Raw genomic sequence first — 22,609 nt, 5'->3', positions numbered from 1 at the left:
TTCCAGCTTTCATGGTGGGCGATAGAGGTTTTGTCCGATACTGAAGCACTTTTCTTTTTTTAATTTAATTGACTTTTTAAAAAAAAAATTCATAGCATTATTTAAAAACATTTTCATTACGTTTTCATAAAATTCCCCGTGACAATTTAAATTTCTGAAAATATACTATTTGTATCGCCCGCGTGTAAGTTTATTCATAAGTGAATTAGTTCATAAGTAAATTTAGTTTCATAAGTGAAACTAAATGGCGCTATATTGCAACCGCAAACAAAAGAGCCTCGTCCCAGAATAGCTCGTGCATCTCCCCCCACACCACACAGCTATAACAGACAAGCAGAGCTGGTAGCCGGCGCCCCCCCACAAACCCAATCCACGATGCGCAAGAGGCGCAGATGACGATACACGGCGCATTACTGTGGAACCGGTGGGTGGTTAGAAAATTTTACTACTAACAGAGATACAAAAGTGGGCGGTAGCTATAAAAAGGTTGACTACCCCTGTTCTAGACGTATATGTGGATGGATGGCTTGTGGTTCAGTGTTTGGTAGGAATCGAGCTAGCTTGTTCATTACCAGGAATGAGCTGTTTTATATTCCACTAGCTGAATACCAGTGCTCCGCTACGAAACTATATGATCATGAAGTGATGATAAATCAACATTTACAGCTTGAAAATTAATCAGTAATTAACATCGGCCTCTCTTCTCCCATTCTCTCCCTCAGCCTTGTCCCATAGAAACCTATCCTATCACCTTTCTCTCCCTCAGGTTTGCCCCACAGAAGCCTCTGCTATCCTGTCCCCTGCTTGCTGCTGTGAAAGTAAAGCTGAAACAACTCCTCTGCTTGTGTTTTGCATTTGGAACAAATTTCTTTTCAGGTAGGAGGGGGAGTAGAACTCAGGTTTGGACAGATCGGCCAATCCAATAGCGATGGCGGGTGGTGGTTCAGAGAACCAGTAGCAAAAATCCCTGCCCAGCTGAGCCACACAATCGTGTGAGCCTTTTTTTTTACTTTTAAAAGCATTTTTACAACCTCTTTGGCCAAATAGGTTGTAAAAAATGCTTTTAAAAGGTTAAAAAAAAGGCTCTGACGATCCCAGCTGAGCTGTGCTAACATCAGAGCCTTTTTTTTTTACTTTTAAAAGCATTTTTTACAACCTATTCGGCCAAATAGATTGTAAAAAAAATGCTTTTAAAAGTAAAAAAAATGCTTTTAAAAGTAAAAAAAAAGATCATGCACCACAGCTGATCAGCCCCCCCCCCATGCACTGTTCTACTTACTGTATGCCTCCTTTTGCTGTGCACTGCGCATTTGGTGTGTGGTGCACATGCGTGTGCAGCAAACCGGTAATAAACCAGTTCAGATTTCACCACTGGTAGAACTCCTTAGCATCAGAGCATGTTAATAATAATACAGGGAATACTAATGCTCTGATGGTCATTTTGAAAAATTCTTTCTTATCACCTAGAACAAGAGGAACATATGTGGCAAATTTCAAGTTTGTAGGCTTTATGATTCTGGAGATTTTGTGATGATGTGCGAGTGGTATTTTGGTATTTTGTCTTTATATATATTTAGATTATGGATAGACTTGCCCTATACATGGCTTATCAAACTTGTTCAAACATCTCACCAAAGATACTGGGATTCTTAATCCAAAAATGTGTGTTTAAGAAGTATTCAACTTCACACGTATGTACTACTGTAGTCTTTACATCCTATTATAATCACATTTTATTTTTTTTAATTACCAGGATTATGTTCTAAAAAAACTGTATAGAATTACATTTTAATACACTTGCATTGAAATATAATGCTTTGTGCTACAAAAAAATCGTTGTCATTGCTTCAGTGAATTTATTTTTATCCCACTTTTATTATTTTCACAAATAACTCAAGGCAGCAAACATTCAATATACCTTCCTCCTTCTATTTTCCCCATCACAACTCTGTGAGGTGAGGTGAGCTGAGAGAGAGTTATTAGCCCAAGGCTACCCAACTGGCTTTCATGATGGCTAAGGTTGAAGTTGAGTTCACAGTCTCATACCTTCTAGCCTGGTGCCTTAACCACTATCAAATTGGCTTTCTTTAAAATTACCGTATATACTCGAATATAAGCCGATCCGAGTATAAGCCGAGGTCCCCAATTTTACCCCAAAAACTGGGGTAAACTGGGGACAGGTGGGAAATGAGGCACCAAACCCTCCTCCTCGGCCGAGAAGGCTGGCGGCTCCCCGCCCGCCTCTCACTGCACCGCAGGGCTTCCCGCTAAAGCAAAGCCCGCCAAGTTTGCGCCCGGCCGGTATAATGTGAAAAAACGAAGAAAAAAAACTCGAAAAGATATATACTCGAGTATAAGCCGAGGGGACGTTTTTCAGCACAAAAAACGTGCTGAAAAACTCGGCTTATACTCGAGTATATACGGTAAGCCTTTTATCCTAGTGTCTGATCTTAAATACGTGCAAATCTAATTATTTCCTAGACTAAAATTTCAAATAAGTATGTTAGACTTTCTGATGCACAGCTCCAGTGAAATCTGAGTGGATATTTTCATAACTTAGCAAGCCATAAAATAGGATATAGACCTGAAAAAGAAAACCAATCAGCAATTTAGTCATCCTATTGCAAATAGTCTTTATCTCCAGCAAGTTATGTTTACATGATCTTTAAACATTGAGACAGTCATAATGTACAACTTGGCAAAGCCTTTGTTCATTTCTACAAAGTAGAAAAAGAATTATATTTGTTCAATTTGTAAATTAGAAGTGTGCATGCAAAGGGATTTAAAGCAGCAGTCACCAACTGGTGGTCCTCGAGAAAATTTTGGTGGTCCACAGAAAAATTATTTGCATTTTTTATATTGCACTAAATCGGAAGTTCTCAAACTACGGCACCTGGGACGAATACGTGCAATGAATGTTTGTGTTGCTGCAGAGAGTCTCCCCCTTTGGGGTCTTTTTTGTGTGGGTCAGAGGGGGGCAGAAATTCTGACTTGGGGTCTGCTTCAGCCTCCTGGTGTGGGGCTTTGGGCGAAGGCTGGAGGGAAGTGCCGCTGGTGGCGAAGACCCAGAGGGCCTTGTTCCAGTGGGACTGCCTCATGGTCTGGAACTGGCTGGCCATCTCAGTCTGCTGAGCCTCCAGGCGCCAGTACCTGGCCTTGCACTCCCGCAGGTCTTCCCTCTGCTTGGAAAGCCTATGCTCCTAGTCCTCATTGAGGTGCTTCTGTGAGACTCTTCTCGGTCAGATCCAATTTGAATTGGCCAGCTGTTTGGCCAACTCTTTTTTGTGGTGGCTGCTTAGCTCCAACAACTGCTTCCTATTGGGGCCCTAAGGAGCCCGGGCGGGGAGGCGAGGAGTGGCTGGGAGGGGAGGAGCGAGTAGAGGCCGGCGAGGTGCCCCTTAACGTGAATGATATTGAGTTGGCCATGCCCACTTAGTCCCATGACCACCTAGCCACACCTACCCAGCCGGTCATTAGGCACATCATATTAGTGGTCCACGGAATTTAAAATTATGAATTTGGTGGTCCCTGAGGTCCAAAAGGTTGGGGACCCCTGATTTAAAGTACATTGGCAGCCATGGTAGGCCAGCAGAAATGCAAGACTGAAGATACTACATTAAATGCCTATCTATGACATCAAAAAGTAAGTGGTTCTATCATTTTTTTGATGTAAATACAACTTTATCATACCAAATTATTGAGCCAATTATATATTAGATATATAAGCTATTATATAACACATATTTGAACACTAAAAAGTCTTACTGTATTGTGCATGTGTGATGTACATACATATTGAGATTATCCTAATGCAAGTTTCCACTACATCTCGTACAAAAAGGATCTAAAAGTATTTGAAGGCATGGCACCTGTTCTGTCTCCTTTCCCACTTCAGATCAACGAGCTGGCCTTCAGCCAGTGGATTCACGGCTCTTATCAGTCCTGGCAGAGAAATCGCAGCTGCCTGCCAAAGTTCAAACGAATAGCAAGACTTTCAGCTCTTTTTGAAATGGTTCAGCTAAACTTTTGCTTCCCGTGGAGTGAGAGCAGTCCCAAAGCTCTGAGGTTTTTTTATGCAGAATAGGTTTTTCTGGAATCTTGACACCTTATATATCCTGTGGGGTAGGGCTCCTGCCCCACCTTTGCTTTTGATGACGCCGCCTCTCTAATCTTCTGAAGCACGGGTCAATCCAAGCTTGATTATTATTATTATCAGCTGGATCTGAAGGCGTAGCCTGGGGAAGGGAGGAATCGGGATGACGGCCTCATTACGTCCTCCGACTGGTCTGGTTCTGGCTCCTGGAGCCAGGCCAAAGGAATCGGTGCTCCCGAGGTAAGCCTTACCAGCCCTTCCCTCTCACTCTCAGAGTCACTGTCGCGCATGGGGCCAGGTTCGGGGGCTGGAGTCACAACAGCGCCTTGCAAAAGACCAAAGTATAAGTTGTAATGTATTAAGCTACCTCTAGACGAGATGGGCAGCACACAAATCTAATAACTAAATAAAATAATACAAATTAAATATAAACATTAATCTTCCATTCTTAATATTATTTCTATAGATATAATTGCATAGGTAATATATACAAAGTGCAGGGCTTATATCTAGATTGTTCTCTGCCATTTGTGACTTGGATTCCTATTGAAGTGGCTACTGCATGGAGAAAACAGGCTGAAATTAACGTGCAACAAGATGGAGTTGACACCAGTATTAACATTGGACAAGCTTGAAATATCTTTGAATGAACCGATGTAGGATTTGAAGATGTTTCTGGACTCATGGCTCATGTTGGAATAGCAACTAGATGACATGGGTTATTATTATTATTATTATTATTATTATTATTATTATTATTATTATTATTATTATTATTATTATTATTATTATTATTATTATTATTATTTAATTTTTATACCGCCCTTCTCCTGAAGGACGCAGGGCAGTGCATAGCCAGATAAAATCAACAATCAATAAATACAATATAAATAAAAACAATACTAAAAAACTTATTAAATTTGGCCCCTGAATTAAAATACATAAACCATAAAACCCATTTAAAATTACAAATATTAAAACTAATTCTATGGGTAGAGGGCCCTTTGTCCAACTTCTGCTGGTACTACAACTAAAGCTAATGATGGGAATATATAACACCAACATTGCAGGCCCTGCATTGGTTGCTATTGGATTATGTTGGTTTGTGTTCAATTTAAAATGCTTATTTGACTACAAAGACATTTATGATTTGGTACCCGAGTACCTGCAAGTCTGTCTGCTTCAGCCTGAAGTAGTTTGATCTACCAGTTCATCTATGGAGACGTTCCTTGTAGTTCCACACTTTGGGGAAGTGAAGGAGCCAAAGCCATGCAGGTGCTCTCGAATAGTTGCTCAAGTGAGATCAAATTAGTCCTGCAGTGATAACATTTAGAAAAATGCTAAAAAAGAACTTTTCCAGTGAGTGTTTTGCTGAGTTTATGGTTATGCCATCTTTGATTCTTTTTATTTATTTTTTAACCTTAATTTTTGTGATTATTATTGAAATGATTGATTGGTTTGTTTTAATGGTGATTGAATAATATATAATTGACATTGTTACATTTAATGTTCTGTAAATGTTTTAATTATTTTTCCTATCCTGGAAACTTCTGAGAGTTTCTTGCTTTACTATTAATACATTTATCAATCTTCTCTCTCTTCTTTCTTCTTCCCTTATTTCATTACAATGTTACCCTATATATATCTCTTCTCTAACCAATGGTAAAATTGTCCCCATATCTTAAAATATTCAGATTCCTCTCTTTCTTTAATTGTCAAAGTCAATCTATTCATTTCTGCACAATCCAATATTTTCTTAATTACTTCCCCTCCGTAGAGATTTTCTCTGCTTTCCATCTTTGCGCAAATACTATCTTCGCTGCAGTTATTACATGTATAATCAAATATATATTTTCTTTACTAAATTTCTCTGGTAGGATACCCAATAGGAATAGTTTAGGTTTTAAATCTATATGTTGTTGTATCATTTCTTCTAACCATATTTTAATTTTAATCCAATAATTTCTTGCTTCCGGTCATGTCCACCACATATGATAATACAACCCTGGTGATCCTCCACGTAATCTCACACCTTGTAACATTTTTATGTTGATTCTCGCTTTCTTCCCTTGCCATATAAATTTCCTTATTATTTTATTAAGATGTTCAAAATATGACTTTTCCACTTTTATCAGTATTGTCTGAAATAGGAACAATAGCCTCAGTAATATATTCATCTTTACTATCGTTATCTTTCCCATTAATGATAACTGTAAATTTTTCCATTTCTCCAAGTCTTCCACAATTTGTTTCTTTAGTTTATAATAATTATCTTCTTTTATTGTTACACATCTTGAGAAATGTATTCCTAAATATTTCATTTTCTTCACAATTTGAATATTTAATTTCTCCATCAATTCTCTTTTCTGTTTCTCTGTTACATTTTTAATCAATATTTTTGTTTTGCATTTATTTATTTTTAGTCCTGCAACCTCTCCAAATTCTTCTATTTGTTCTAATAGTTTGGGGCCTGTTGTTTGAGGCTCTTCCAATATAAAAACTAAATCATCTGCAAAGGCTTGTAATTTATATTCTTCTTTCTTAATTTTCATTCCTTTTATTTCTTCACTTCATCTTATATTTCTATTTAACACTTCTAGCATTAAAACAAATAACAAAGGTGATAATGGACATCCTTACCTTGTGCTTTTCATTATGTTCCCTTTTTCTGTCATCTCTCCGTTCATCATTATTTTTGCCAATTGCTTTTTGCCAATTGTTTTTATCATATTTATGAATCTCTCCTCAAACTCCAGCATCTGTAATTGTTCTATCATAAATTGCCAGTTCACATTATCAAACACTATATGTGCATCTAGAAACATCATCACCATTTGTTTTTCTTAGTGTACCTCATAATATTCCAAAATGTTCAAAATTATCCTCAAGTTGTCTCTAATTTGTCTCTTAGGTAAAAACCCATTTTGATCCATATGAATACATTCATTTAAAAGCCTTTTTAATCTATTCGCCATTATTGAAACAAAAATCTTACAATCAACATTCAACAATGAAATTGGTCTATAGTTTTAAACTTCTTGTAAATCTGTATCTTCTTTAGGTATAAGTGTGCCATAAACCTCCGTCCAGAGTCTGGTATCTTTGCCTTCACCAGTAGTTCATTAAATAATTCCAACATTACATTGCTTAACACATCTTGAAATGATTTATATAGTTCTGCTGGTAGTCCATCTGGGCCCGGTGTTTTCCCATTTTTGGGTTTTTTAATTGCCTCTGCCAATTCTGTCAATGTTGGATAACTATCTGTCTGAGATGATGTAGGGCCGTGATGGTGAACCTATGGCACGGGTGCCACAGGCGGGATGTGCAGCCATATTGGTAGGCACGCAAGCATTGCCCTAGCTTAGCTCCGGTGCGCATGTGCGCACCGGCCTTCTGGACCCACTATAAGTTAGGAAACAGGCTGTTTCCAGCCTCCAAAGGGCCTCGGGGGGAAGGCTATTTTCACCCTCCCCAGACTCCTAGAAAGGCTCTGGAGCCTGGGGAGGGCGAAAAACAGACCTACCATCGTGTGCCAAAAGCGGGGGTCGTCGGGGGGGTTGCGCACGCATGTGTGGGTGGGCAGGGGCTTTGAATTATGGGTATGGGCATGTGTGTGACCCCTCCACGCTCCCCCCACTTTTGGCACGCGATGGCAAAAAGGTTAGCCATCACTGGTGCAGGGTTTCCTGCCTGGGCAGGGGGTTGGACTAGAATGCCTCCAAGGTCCCTTCCAACCCTGTTGTTATTATTATTATTATAATTCCATCATCGATATTCTTTCTTCTAGGGCTTCCTTATATAGTTCAGGTATTTTAGGTAAGTCAGATTTCTCTAAAACTTGTTTTATCTTTCCATCAGGTATCATCTCTTGATTATACAGTTTCTGATAATAGTTTTGAATTATTTTTTTCTTTTCTTCATTTCTATAACATATACTTCCTTTTTCATCTTGTAGTTGATTAATTAACTTCTTCTCTTTTTCCTTTTTCATTTTATATGTCAACCATCTGCCTGGTTTATTTGCATTTTTAAAAAAAAGTTCTGTTTCGTGGATCCAATTTATGTGCCAAAAATTCTTGTTTAATTAAATTTATTTCATGTTTTTTCAATTCCATTTGTTTTTTAACTTTATCATTTTGTGGATTTTTTTGTAATTCTTTCTCTAGTCTTTTGTATTCTTCTTCCAATTTCTTCTGCGTTTGTCTCTTCTTTTTGTTTTTTCCCCCCCAAATATGTTATTGCCAGGCTTCTAATATATGCTTTCATTGTATCCGATACATTTTGAAGTGATGTATATTCCTTTTGTTTATTTTGAAGAAAAACTCTAATTCTTTTTCCAGAAATTCTTGAAATTTTTTTTCATTTACAAATATTTGGTTCAAAGTCCACCTATACTTTTTCTTTTGTCCTTTCCATTTTATAATAATTGGATTATGGTCTGCTGAGCCGCACCATCTGCAGAGGTTTTTTTTTTTACTTTTAAAAGCCGGTTTTGCTTCAGCCGAAACAGGCCTTTAAAAGTAAAAAACAGCAGAACCTTACTTGTACTCTTACTTGTAGAAAACATGTTTTCTACAAGTAAGAGTAAAGATTCTAAGGCACTTACCTGATTACTGATGAACGCATGGCTCTCTTTCCAGCCCGAAAGCAGTTTCAGTTTCAGCTAGACAGAATCAATCGCTCAGCTAATCTATTACCTCGGTGATCAACTGGATGGCTTTGCTAGCTGAGGAACTCTGGGATTTGAAGTCCACAATAAAATAAAATAAAATAAAATAATAAAATAAAATATTTGTGCAGCTTTCTAAGATTTGGTGTGTTTCTGTAGTGTTTCACTCTAACTACACAAACACACAAAATCTCAGAAAGCTGTATGTGGCATATTGTGTGTGTGTGTGTGTGTGTGTGTGTGTGTGTGTGTTGTGTGTGTGTAAAGTGTGAAAGTTGGTTTTTGAGTTTTTTGTGGCTGTGTGAAGTGTGAAGTGCAGCTGCTTTTACACTGTGTGTGAGTCAGTTGTGTTGTGTTGTGTGTGTGTAAAGTGTGAAAGTTGGTTTTTGGTACCTCTTGTTGTTTTTTTATACTTTGTTTATTATTTTTATTATTTATTGTTATTGGCCATGCCCACCAAGCCATCTGACCACCAAGCCACGCCCACCAATTAAGCCACGCCCACAGAACCGTTAGGGAAAATTTTTAGATTTCACCCCTGGTCTCAACCAATATCTTTTTATCTTTATATTTCATTGCAGTGTTTCTGGTTATTTGTTGTATCTCTGTTTTTATCACTTTCATTGTAAATCTTACATGGACTTCTCTTGGTAAATTATTTCTCATTGCATATCTTGTATGTACTCTAAATACCTCGTCCATCTTCTCCTTGGGTTGTTCCATCACTTTTGCCAACATCTCTGTGATTATCTGTGGCAAATTTTTCCCTTTCTCTTCCTCTATATTTTGAAATAATCAGATCTATCCATCTCGAGAGAAATAATTGTTCACTCTTGATTTTTATCCACTAATGTCAATTTTTCCTCTAAGTCTTCCACTTTCTTTTCTGTTAAATCCACCTTTTAAAATTCTTTCTTCATTTTTCCCAATCATCTCCTTGACTTCTTTTAAGTCTTCTTTCAAATCATCATGAAGCGACTGTATGAGATTTTCTAGATCCATCATTTCTGTTGTGGAGGGGCTTGCTGCTGAATGCAGGTGTCCTGTAAATTTCTACATCTCTTAACATTATATATCCCAAATTTGTAATTCACTTATGTTTAGTTTTTGTAATCCAAATATCTAGTTCACCCTAATGAGTAAACTAGAAGAAAAAAGAAAAAATATAAAGAAAAATAAATTGCGAAAAAATCCAGTACGCCCCCTCAAGAGAAAATTTACTATCCAGCAAAGAAAGAAAAGAAAAAAAGGGGAGAGAAAGGAAAAAGAAAAATATGAAAAAAAATCCCAATGCTAAAGCCAAAAAATAAAAAAAGAACATTTGTAGACTTCTTCAGCTCTTCTTGCCTTAATCCAAATTTTAAATGGACCACCTTTAACTTTTTTCACTCACTTAGAAAAGAAAAAAAAAAGAACGAAAACAAAAAATTTCCACGCTTTGTTCCAACACCAAATAGTAAACCAGGAAAAAAAAAACGGCAGCAGAAGAAAATAACCAAAACACTAATTCCAAAACAAAGTACATCAAAAAGCTCAAGAAAGACAAACAGAAAAATAAAAAAAACAAAAACTCAAGAAGTAAAATCAAATTCAGCACTCCAAGCTCTTCATTCCTTTCCAGAATGTGTTTCTCTCTTCAACATCTGTTTTCTTATCATTACAACCAGCATTGTCAAGGTCAGCTTTAAGTCTTATGATCAATTCCCAGTATAACCAAACTATACGTTTCCAAGCTTTGAGTCTTTTAATCAGTTTCTATTCATTTTAAATTCATTTATAATCATTCTCTTTCTTTCTCAAAATAATCAAACAGTTTTCTAACCCTACTTAATTCCAAATCCACTCTTTTAAGTCAATCCCCAATCAAGTTTTTCAATAATTCATTAAAAAAAATTTTCTTCCCTCTTTGGGCTTTCAATTTTTTTTCCACTTCAATACCAGAAATGGAGAGCCGATACACACCCGCTCTCCCTCCTTGTTTAGCCACTTATCCACTCTATTAATTTCAAGTGGGTATAAAAGAAAATCTTTTCTCTATAAAGCCTCATTCAGATGATGCACTTTCTCTTGGTTCCACCTTTCCATTGCGACCACCCCAGCTTCTTAACGGCTCCTATGGCCGCTATCTCAGATGTCTGGTTCAAGAAGCTACCTCTGATCAATCTGGAAATTTGCGGATTTCCTGAATTGATTAGTCCATGCTTCTCTAGTTCACTGCCCCTACAATGGCTTAGATCAATTAAAACTCCCAATCAGGTGAGATGTAAGCGGCTTTTCTGGAGCCCCGAAAAAAACCACTCTAACACCGCAATGCTGATCACGCCTCCCATCCTGTCTTGTTTTGAATGTGCAATCTAAGTTGCCATTGTGACTAGATTCAGCAAGTCCCTTCTATATTTTTACCTCTTGGTGTTTTAATCAATGAATGTTACATGAGAAGAATATTTAGCAAAGTCTAACTTAATTGCTTGACTAGATTAGAGAGTTTAGATTAGATTAGAAATGCATTTCATTTATCCAGAGTTTAATTGTTATTAAGATGAGGGCAGTCTAGGAACTGCAAATATATCAGGTTTTTGTATGTTTTGGACTTTGCTATTCAGTTGTTTCTGATTCCTTTTGACCTGATGAACATTTTAACAGGATTTGCAGTAACTGTTTCTTTCATTTCTTCTAAGGTTGTGTTTGTATCATTAGTAATATTATCTTGTCAACTTGTCTCTTTTCAGCCTCTTTTCTGATTAACTTTTCCATGTTTTGGAAGAAATGTCCATCTGGGTTCAGTTCCACATGGGAAGGAAGACACTGGAAACACAGAAGCTGTTTGGAAAGATGGTTTTAATGGTGAACAGGATCACATGGTTTGAGGTCCTGGGCACTTGAGCACATAGGTGAGAGAGAAAGAGAGGATTTATATTCTCTCTTGGGCTCTGAACTTGAGCTGGTATTCTGATTGGTTGTCAGACTCCTAGGGTGCTATACAGGGGTAACATTGTAGGCTGTCTTGAGTTCCAGGCTTGGTTGAACCTTGCTGGGTGATGATGTAATGAAGAGGGTTGTGTTCTGAAAGGGTGTTGGGCAATTCCTGTTTGTGTGTGCTCCGATTTGCAAACTGTTAGCGAAGGTAAGTGAATACCACCCCTGCTACAGTTATTGTTTGCACATTTTTAAGCCTAGGAAGATAAAGCTTATTTTTACTTCATACAGAGACATAATTATGATATGGCTAGATAGAACTTGTTAGGAAATTGTTATTTGTCTAACTAGTTGGCCAGGCAACATATAAACTAACTATGTATGTTTGCAGTAAGAAAGGTATTATGTTGCTTTTTTATTTTTCTGAAAGACTATAGATCCTTTTCAAGAATAGATTTGATTTGGATTTCAAAAAAAATTGACTACCAAGGTTCATAATATAAGATAAACATAAAAAAAATAAAGCCTTTTTCAAATCATAATCTTTTGGGTTTGACACATAAAAAGAAATCTAGTTCTGTTGAATGGATACTTAAATGATATGTTGCAATGATCAAGAGAAAACACAAGCTATTTTGGATGAAATAAAGAGCAAAAAGAATTAAACAAATTTCCAGAAAGACTTATTTCTCAACAAATTAAACTTTGACAATGACATTGCAGAAAGTTAGCACCCACCCCTAGAAGAATGAAATATTTTGAGGAATATTTTAAAAAGGCAAGATAAAATATTTCCCCTAAAAGAAAAATAAAAGATCTTTTTTTAATATAAAAAGGACACAAGACAAGGAGACCCACTATTCCTTCTCTTATTCATACTAACCTTGGAAGTCCTTAGACAGATCAGACAAGACCCAGAAATAAACAGTTTGAAGATTAAAAAAAAAACACTACAAAGTACAAGCATTCGCAGATGATTTAGTATTTATTCTGGAGGAACCCCTAAAAACGGGATCCAAATAAAAAAAGAAAATAGAAGAGTTCGATGCGGTGGCAGGACTTAAAATAAACAAGGAAAAGACCAAGATATTGACAAAGAATCTTACAAATAAACAGAAAAATGAACTGACAGAAAAGTTGGACATGCAGATAACTAAAAAAATTAAATACTTGGGAATTTGGCTAAGAGAAAGATGCACATCCATTAAAAAAGACAACTATACCAAATTAATACAGCAAATAAAGACAGACTTGGACAAATGGAAAAATCTATAGCTATGGCTAGTCAGAAGGATAGCCACAACAAAAATGAATATTTTACTGAAATTGCTATTTTTATTTCAAGTAATCCCAATAAAATTAGGAAAAAAAAATTTTGAGGACTTAAATAAATTGATGTCAAAATTCATCTGGCAAGGCAAAAAACCAAGAATCAAATTTAAAATGCTACAAGATTCTAAAAACAAGGGAGGGTTTGGGCTATCGGACTGGGAGCTGTATTACCAGGCTTCGGTGTTCATATGGATGAAGGAGTGGATAAATCTGAAGACAAAAGAATATTGATGTTAGAAGGGCATGATTTACAATTGGGGTAGCATGCATTTGTATGGGACAGGAAAAGTAAACTACATAGATACTTCCAAAGGCATTAAGAATGTTCTGTTGTCAGTATGGGAATGTTCTGTTGTCAGTACGGAAAAAAATCAAACAGAATCACTATATGAAAATACCATTCTGGCTATCACGATGGAAGTGCTAATATATCCTAATGTTTTAGAACTAGATAAAATTGTAAGGTACAAAGATATACTAAACGAACAAGGGGACTTAAAATCAAAACAGGAACTAAAAAATCAATTGACTTGGACTGGTGGCCATCTATCCAAATACAAATGAGACATAAGAAAGATGCAGAAAGATATGGATTTTATAAGGAACCCCAAGAATTGGACCAGATATTGCTAGGGAAAGATGATAAATTAATAAAGAAAATTAATAATTACCTATTGAACTTTAAGATGGAAGATGAATATGTAAAAGAAATCATGATAGTATGGGCAAAAGATTTTGGGCATACCATAGAATTAGACAATTGGCAAAAATTGTGGGAAAGAAAGATGGCTAGAAGGGATGACAGCACAACAAATAAACCTAAAACCAGAACTGTTTTTACTAGGTATACTACCGAGGAAATGCAACAAAAGAAATACATACTTAATGTTACATGTAATAACAGCAGAGAGAATCACATATGCACAAAATTGGGAAAATGAAAGTATACCGATAGATGAAAGAAAGAAAGAAACTATTAAAATGCGCTGAAATGGACAGGTTAACAATGGAAATTAAGGAGAAAGAGAAAACAGAGTATTACTTAACATGGGACTTATTGTACAAATGGTTAGATAGTGCAGAGATTAGTAATTTAATATTGAAAGAAGATTAACAAAATAGAAATAAATACATATAGATATAGATATATATTTAAGTATATATGCTACAAGTAATATTTACATTGGACTATACTAGACTATCGATTAAAGTGTATAGAGTGACAAATGTATAGAATGTTATGATATAACTATGAGAATAACAGTTATAACTAGGACGTACGATTATATGTGTAAAAGAGACTACATTGTATAATTATGAGAACAATGGTTATAATCAGGGTGTATAATACTATGTATACTTAAAAGAGACTTGATACAGACAGTACACTGTTGTTGCAAAAATGGAAGCATGATGTATAATAAAAGAAAATGTATAATAAAAAATAATAATAAAAAAGAAAGGAAATAAGAAACTAAAGAGAGAGACAAATGAAAAATCTTAAGGGACATAGAAACTCAGAGCCCCAGTTCCCTGCCCCCAGCCATTATTTTGTGCCCATTAAGAAAGACTGGGCCAGCCTATCTTCAAAACAAAAGACCTTCAGCTCAGGGTGAAGGGATTAAGACATGGCCTTTTGGGACATAATGGGATTAACCCACTAGAAAAACCCTCAGAAACTTCAATCAAACTTAGCTCAGACAACCTACAGAGCCAGCTATAACCCCTACATAACCCCATAGGAATCTGACAACAGCCAGCAGAACACATATTCTTTTACAGGAACAGGAAGCTCAAGTGAAAAGCCCATAAGAAGGTATAAAATCCCTCACTCTCAACTCCATGTATTCAGCTGCCGAGAACCACCCATGTGCTTTTGCTTCAACGTTAAACCATCTTTCCAATCAGCCTCCAGCCTCCATTTTGTCTCCAGTGCTTTTCTCCCAGCTTGGAACTGAACCAGATGGATATTTTCTTCCAACAACAGTTACCTATATTAATAGTAAGACAATGAAAATTAAAGTGATTATATAAAGAAATAAGCGAGAGAAATAGCAGATCAATTATGAAAAATAAAAACGTATTGAAATTACAATAGGGAGGACAATATGGACATACAAATTTTTTTTATCAACTTTATTTCCATTTGTATAAGAGAAGTGACAAGAAAATAGATGAATATCTAAATAAACAAAATTTACCAAGAATTATAGAGGAAATTTCTGAAGCTATAAAACTGTTTGAACTAGGAAAGTTCTGGCATCAGACTGATTATCAGGTTTTTATTATAAATGTTTTGAGAATGAATTTTTACATTTACAAACCATCCTGAATTCTATTTTAGAGGGAGGATAGTTGCAAGAGAATTGGAAAGAGGCCAATATAGCATTAATATACAAAGAGAGACAAGATTTAACTTTAACAAGAAACTATAAAGAAACTTCATTATTGAATAATAACTACAAGTTCAAAATGATTCTAGTTGATAGTTTGAAAATAATTTTGCTTTTTTCTGTTCCTTTGTAAGATTCTTAGTTAGAATTTTAGTTTTCTCTTTGTTTATTTTCAATCCTCCAACATCACAATCGTCTTCTATTTTCTTTATTAGTTTGGGTCCTGTTTCTTGCAGTTCCTCTATGATGAAAACCAAATCATCTGCAAAAGCTTGTAGTTTGTATTTTTCTTTTTTTTATCTCCATGGCTTTTATTTCTATATCTTGGAGGATGTTTCTATTTAACACTTCCAGAGTCAAAATAAATAATAAGGGGGACAATGGGCATTCTTGTCTTGTGCCTCTTTTAATATTTATATTCTCCATTATGTCCCATTCACATGCACTTTTGCAGCCTGTTTGGTGTATATTGTCTTGATCAGATTGGTAATTTCCCCCCAAATTCCATATATGTTAGTTGTAGTATCATGAATTGCCAGTTCACATTATCAAATCTTTCTGGGCATCTAGAAACATCAGCGCCATTTGTTTTTCCGGATGTGTTTCATAGTGTTGGAAGAAATATCCATCTGGGTTCAGTTCCAAGTGGGGACAAAGACACTGGAAACATGGAGGCTGCTTGGAAAGATGGTTTAATGGTGGTCAGGATCACATGGCTTGAGTTCCTGAACAGAAAAGGGGCAAGATCCTGTGTGCTCCCTGGCTTTATGCTTTTTCTGAGCTTTGAACTTTCTGGGGCACAGGAAGAGTATCCTGATTGGTTGTCAAACTCCCAGGTGGTCTAGGGGTCTTAGCTAACATTGTAGGTTGTCCCTCAAGCTTGCCTGAGCCTTGCCATGTGATGAGTTTCTGTTGCTAGATGGGTCCTATTATGTTGCAGATGATGATGGCCCATTGACAAAGGTGCGGAGAATGAGTTTTTACCTCTGACCCATTGACAAAGGTGGGGGGAAATGAGTGAGCTTGGCTGAGGCTTTAATGGCCCATTGACAAAGGTGGGGGGAGTCAGGAAGCTGCTTTGTCTTTAAAACATGTTTCTCCATTTCTCATCCAGGGAAATATATTCTGCCTTTTTAAATATTTTCTAAAATATTTCATTATTCTAGGAGGGGGGTGAGTGCTAAATTCCTACAATCCCTACTTTTTTTTTTTCAAAACGTGAGTTTTGAAACATGCTCTTGGCAAAAAATTAAAATTGATCAAATCAGGGAGGCTTGATGGGTGCTTTTAATTTTTCTGATGCAAAGGAAGCCATTGATAGAGACAACAGAAAAAAAGATTCCTTCAGTGGCTCCCAAAAGCTTTCAACCATGAAGGTCTAGCAGCCAGGGGAAAAGTTCTGGTAAGAATTTTACAGTATCCAATTTTCTATGCCAATTAATTTCAGCTGTTAGATATCACTTTCTGTGAGCTTCCAGTCAGGTTTCAAGCAAGCACACATCCCAAAATTTTCACAGCCATGGTTTTCCTTTAAATTACAGGCTGCCCATTTCCAAGGGTTGGTTACTGAACCTGCCCTAGCTCTTACTTTAGTGGATCCAGATTTATTTTAGTCCAAATTGAGGTTAATCAGTGTGCAATCCAGGCTTTTTCCTTTCTTTTCTTTTTTTTTTAAATTACACACAATGAGCCCTGGGACTTCTACTCATGAGACCACCAGTGCAACATATCTTGCTTTATTGGGCAACTGGGCAGCATCATTTGTGAGTCATAGTCAGGGCTTGGGTTTTGGATATCACTTTTTCTGCTATCTCTTCAAGTGAGGAATTGCCTGAGGGGAATGCCCCTCCCCCATGGAATTAGCAGGGAGATCTGACTCCTTGGGCTTTTAGTGCCACAGAGCAAAAATCAACCTAGAAGTCTTGTGTGGAGGTAAGTGAAAGGAATAGACTAATTCTGAATGGTGTGTGTCTCTGTGTGTGCCTGTGTATGCAGCTACCTTTACAATTCAGGCAATACAAACAATACAAACATGCTGGACAAATTTCCATACCATTAGACAGTAATCTCAGGTGTTCAGAACTTGCTGTGGTAGCCACTTTCAAATACAATCCTTACATGAATACTTTAGACTGATTACAATATAAAGGAGACAAGACAGAAAACCTTACAATGAATTTCCACCCTCCCCCATAGTCTTTCCAGCTGTCTTCTGGGAATTGAAAAGAGTCTTTTAGTCTTTACTTGTACATCGCAGGGTCCTTTCTTTCATGTCTGCTGGGTGGCATGCTTGTTGGTCAGTCAGGTTTGGAAAGGTCTGCTCCAATCTGGTTGCTGTTATGACTTTCAGTGGGGGCTGGATTCAAACTCAATTCCTGGCTCCAACAAATGGAAGGTCTCCTCTGGGGGCAGCATCTGGAACCATGTGCTCTGCTTCCACACTTGCAGAGTCATCTTTTCAGGGCTGAAAGACATTAGAACAGGATATCTCCTCCCCACTTTTGTGGGTAATCTTCTCAGGAAAGGCATTGTAACAGGATTAAAAAAAGGGGGGGTAGATATCTTGCAGGCAGAGTTTGAAAAGAAACAACACATCAATATTGCAGTTACTAAAAGATAATGCAGTTTCAACAAAATGGAGACACAACTGATGAGAAAGAAAAAACTGGATTCACATGCTTCAGGAAGAGGATGAACAGGTAAAATCATTTAAACACACAGTAAATGCAAGACTGATTGTTTTTTTCCTCTTGTAAGTGAACTTAAAACGTTTCCTCATAAACTTGAGTTGTTACTTTAAGATAAAGAGAGGGAAGGAGAAAAAAAAACAGAAATGAAAAGTTCTCTGTACTGTTTTGTTGGCCGGACAAAGACAGGGCAAAGGCTCTTTCTTTTTCTTTTTTCTCTTCCCCATTTTCATTGCTTCAACCTTTTGTTTTTCTTTTTCCCTAACAATTTAAAATTCTTGTCTCTAGAGATCAGATACATTTTACAGTTACAATTACCTCAAGGGCCCACAAAGACAGACATACACACATAAAAAAAACCAAGGAGGACAAAGAGGAAAACAAAACTCTGAGATTTACACACACACTGATCATTCCCGCCATAAATCTCAGTTAAATTAGGGAAGGCACAAATCTTAATAGACATATCACGTGGTTCCATAAAAGAAAGAGAAAGAGACAAACAAACAAACAAACAAAACAAAAAACCAAACATTCCTATTTACATATTTCCCTTTTCTTTTAAGTACCTTTATTTAGCCAAATTTGTCTTCCTGGTGTTATCTCTTAGCAAAGCCCATTTTTTACACCATTTCTTCAATTTCTTTTCTCTCATGCCAGTCAACACTGGCACCTGCCTGGCATCCCAGGCATGTCTCTCAGGGGATTTCCCTCTACCCTCGAGCTTACGCTTCCCATGATCCTCGGAATGTGAGGCTCACTTTGTCGTAGCCGGGTACTCCCGCAGTTTCGGAAAAAAAGGTATCCGCGAAGGACTCCGACTCCCTTCTGTCGAAGTATGGGCCCCTTCCTTAAGGGAACTCTTATTTGAAGATCACCAATAAAAAAAATAGTGATCCCAGAGGACCTTGCTACCCCTACAGCAGGTACGAGCACCTCCTCTCACTCTACATGCACCACTTTAGGCTTTGCTTTCCTTTTTTAGATACACCGATAGTTCCTATATATTTCTTTTTCCCCCTTCACACTTCTTTTCCTTTTGCTCGGCTTCCGTTCCTTGAAAACACAAAGTTCCACGTTTGGCTTCCCCCCCTTGCTTTCTCTAGCCTACCGGTCAGGGCTTGGTGGAGCTAGCAGTAGGCAGAGATGCGGCTAGAGGTTGCTCAAAGAGGTGGAATCAGACTGTTTCCTTAGGTGGAATCCCACACACACACTTCCTCATTCCCTAACAGAAGGTCCTGTGCTCTGGCAAAACCCCCATGCTCTCCAGACTGTTGGTCTTTCTGCGGTTAGGAAATGCACAGAGGAAGCAAGATCCAGCTGTGATTGGGAGAAGGGCTCTCTCACACATGCAGGCATACACATATTTCCCATGCTTTTCCATGCTTTAAAATTAAAATTTAGAGGTACTCACCTTCTTTCCAAGCAGCCTTTGAGCTTAACATTCAAAACCCCTTTAAAACCTAGTTCCAAATGGCCAAGGTCCAGGAAAACTTACCCACAGACTCAATTGGTCTGCTGCTAGCAAGGGAGGCTTACCTGGGCCAGGTCCATTGGTTAGGTTAGCTTGGAGTCCCTTCGTGGTCGCCAATTATTGGAAGAAATATCCATCTGGATTCAGTTCCAAGTGGGGACAAAGACACTGGAAACATGGAGGCTGCTTGGAAAGATGGTTTAATGGTGGTCAGGATCACATGGCTTGAGTTCCTGAACAGAAAAGGGGTGAGATCCTGTGTGCTCCCTGGCTTTATGCTTTTTCTGAGCTTTGAACTTTCTGGGGCACAGGAAGAGTATCCTGATTGGTTGTCAAACTCCCAGGTGGTCTAGGGGTCTTAGCTAACATTGTAGGTTGTCCCTCAAGCTTGCCTGAGCCTTGCCATGTGATGAGTTTCTGTTGCTAGATGGGTCCTATTATGTTGCAGATGATGATGGCCCATTGACAAAGGTGCGGAGAATGAGTTTCTACCTCTGACCCATTGACAAAGGTGGGGGGAAATGAGTGAGCTTGGCTGAGGCTTTAATGGCCCATTGACAAAGGTGGGGGGAGTCAGGAAGCTGCTTTGTCTTTAAAACATGTTTCTCCATTTCTCATCCAGGGAAATATATTCTGCCTTTTTAAATATTTTCTAAAATATTTCATTATTCTAGGAGGGGGATGGGTGCTAAATTCCTACAATAGTATTCCAATGAGTTCAAAAATTATTCTCGTATTATAGGTCACCTTGTCCTGGAGTTTTGTTATTCTCCTGTCTCTTAATTGCCTCTGTTAATTGAAATATTGTTATCCTTTCACTTAGTGTAGATCTTATTTCTTCAGGAACTTCAGGCAACCTGGCCTCTTCTAGGTATCATTTTATTTTATCCTCCTATAGTTCCTCTTGGTCATACAGATTTTCATAATAGTTCTAGATTATTATTTTTTTACTGTCATTTTGATGCTGTAGTATACCTTTCTTGTCTATCAAGCTTTGTATCTATTTTTTTCCTAACTAAGAATCTTACAAAGGAACAGAAAAAAGACAATGGAAAGAATAGACATCCATATAGTAAAAAAAGTAAAATATTTGGGAAGACATCTATCAGCGAGTGATTTAAGACAATTAATTAAAATTAATGCAACAAATTAAATTGGATTTGGAAAAGTGGAAAAACATGCAATTATCACTGTTAGGAAGAATAGCCACTATCAAAAGGAATATCCTAACAAGACTGTTGTACCTGTTCCAAACAATCACAATAAAGCTAGAAAGGAAATATTTCAAGGAATTAAATAGAATGGTAACCAAATTTATATGGCAAGGCAGAAAGGCAAGAATTAGGCTGAAATTAATGCAAGACTTTACCAATAGAGGAGGCTTTGGGTTGCCAAATTGGGAATTATACTGTCAAGCAGATGCCCTTACCTGGGATAACTTTGAAAGAATGGATAACTTTGAGACATAGATAATTACTGGTATTAAAGGGACATGATTTACAACTGGGGTGGCATGCCTTTCTATGGTATCAGAAATACAAAGCACATAAATACTTTCAGGAACACCACATTAGAAATGCCTTACTTGCAATATAGGTTTTTTAATAAGGGTTTTTTAAAGGGGGGGAGGGAAGCGACGGGGGGGGGAAACCCGTCGGGGAGGGTAAGTCCAGTCCCGGGAGTTGTCCATGGCGTTTTATCGGGTCCGAGGGAGGGGGGTGAGGGATTCGTACCAGGCGTAGATGTTGGTTCCATCTGTACGGTAAGTGGGAGGGGCAGATATGGCGGAAGCAAGGGGCCGTATCATTTTTCGGGAGCATGGACTCACTGTTTAAAAGCGATAACGTGCTCCGGTCCCTCAGTTCTTACCCGTTCCCCGGAAGGTCAGGATTCTCAGGGCCCGGGCATGCGGCTGATGTTGTGCAATGCCCGGTCCGTGGTTAACAAGGCCCCCCTGATTTGTGATCATATTCGGGGGGAGTCCGCGGACTTCATGGGCATTACGGAGACCTGGCTGGGCGCAGAAGGGGGTGTGCCCCTGGTTGAACTGTGCCCGCCGGGTTTCCGAGCATTTCATCAGCCGAGGGCCCAGGGTAGGGGTGGCGGGGTGGCGGTTGTGATGAGAGAGAGTCTTGAGCCGAGAGAGTCCACTGTGCCTCAGATAGCCGGTTGTGAATCCCTTCTTGTGAAGTGGGGCCATAAGAATCAGATGGGTCTGTTGATCGCGTACCTGGCTCCTTGCTACGTGACTACAGCCCTGCCTGAGCTGCTTGAGGTGCTTGCCGGGGTGGCGATTGAGATCCCCAGACTTTTGGTCATGGGGGACTTCAATCTGCCATCGGCCGGCTTGTCATTGACGGTGGTTCAAGAGTTCCAGGCTTCCATGACGGCCTTGGATCTGATCCAAGTAACTGATGGACCTACACACACGGGGGGGTCCACACTGGACTTGATTTATATCTCTGGACAGTGGTTTAATGATCTGGTATTAGGGGATTTAGTGACGACACCGGTGTCATGGACAGATCATTTTCTCCTCCGCCTAGACTTTCAGACCGCCGCTCACCACCGCAGGGAGACGGAACCAATGCGTTGGTTCCGTCCCAGGCGCCTGATGGACCCCGAGAGGTTCCTGACGGAGCTTGGGCCATTTCTTGATGATCTTGCCCATGGCACGACTGAAGAACTAGTTGCGGCCTGGGAACAGGCTGCGGCTGGGGCTTTGGACCGTGTCGTGCCTTTGCGGCCTCTGACCCGGCGTAGATCTCAATTTGCTCCTTGGTTCTCTGAGGAGCTGAGAGAGATGAAACGCCGGAGAAGACGCCTAGAGAGTACCTGGAGGTCCAGCCGTTCCAAGGCTGATCGGACACTAGTTAGGTCTTTTTCGAAGGCCTACCTAGTGGCAATGAGGGTTGCGAAATGTTCCTATGTTTCCATCCTCATTGCGTCGGCAGATAACCGCCCGGCTGCCTTGTTTCGGGTGACCCGTTTCCTTTTACACCAGGGGGGACGGGATGACCCCTTGCAGGGACGTGCTGAGGA

The 22,609-nt window shown here is 38.5% G+C and overlaps 1 protein-coding gene across 1 annotated transcript in view; it reads left to right on the top strand.

Annotated features, from left to right (window-relative positions):
- PCYT1B (phosphate cytidylyltransferase 1B, choline) overlaps positions 1 to 22,609 on the top strand; it is a 160,968-nt gene that overhangs the window by 1,038 nt on the left and 137,321 nt on the right. Inside the window, exons 2-3 of the mRNA XM_058185947.1 lie at positions 767 to 876; positions 1,578 to 1,691. Coding sequence (XP_058041930.1) covers positions 1,581 to 1,691 — 111 coding nt within the window. The 5' untranslated portion in view covers positions 767 to 876; positions 1,578 to 1,580. The remainder of the gene's footprint in view (positions 1 to 766; positions 877 to 1,577; positions 1,692 to 22,609) is intronic.

Source organism: Ahaetulla prasina, chromosome 5, assembly GCF_028640845.1.
Source record: "Ahaetulla prasina isolate Xishuangbanna chromosome 5, ASM2864084v1, whole genome shotgun sequence".
NCBI lineage: Eukaryota > Metazoa > Chordata > Lepidosauria > Squamata > Colubridae > Ahaetulla > Ahaetulla prasina.
The sequence above is the reverse complement of the archived record's forward strand: the minus strand, read 5'-3'. Positions and strand labels throughout refer to the sequence as shown.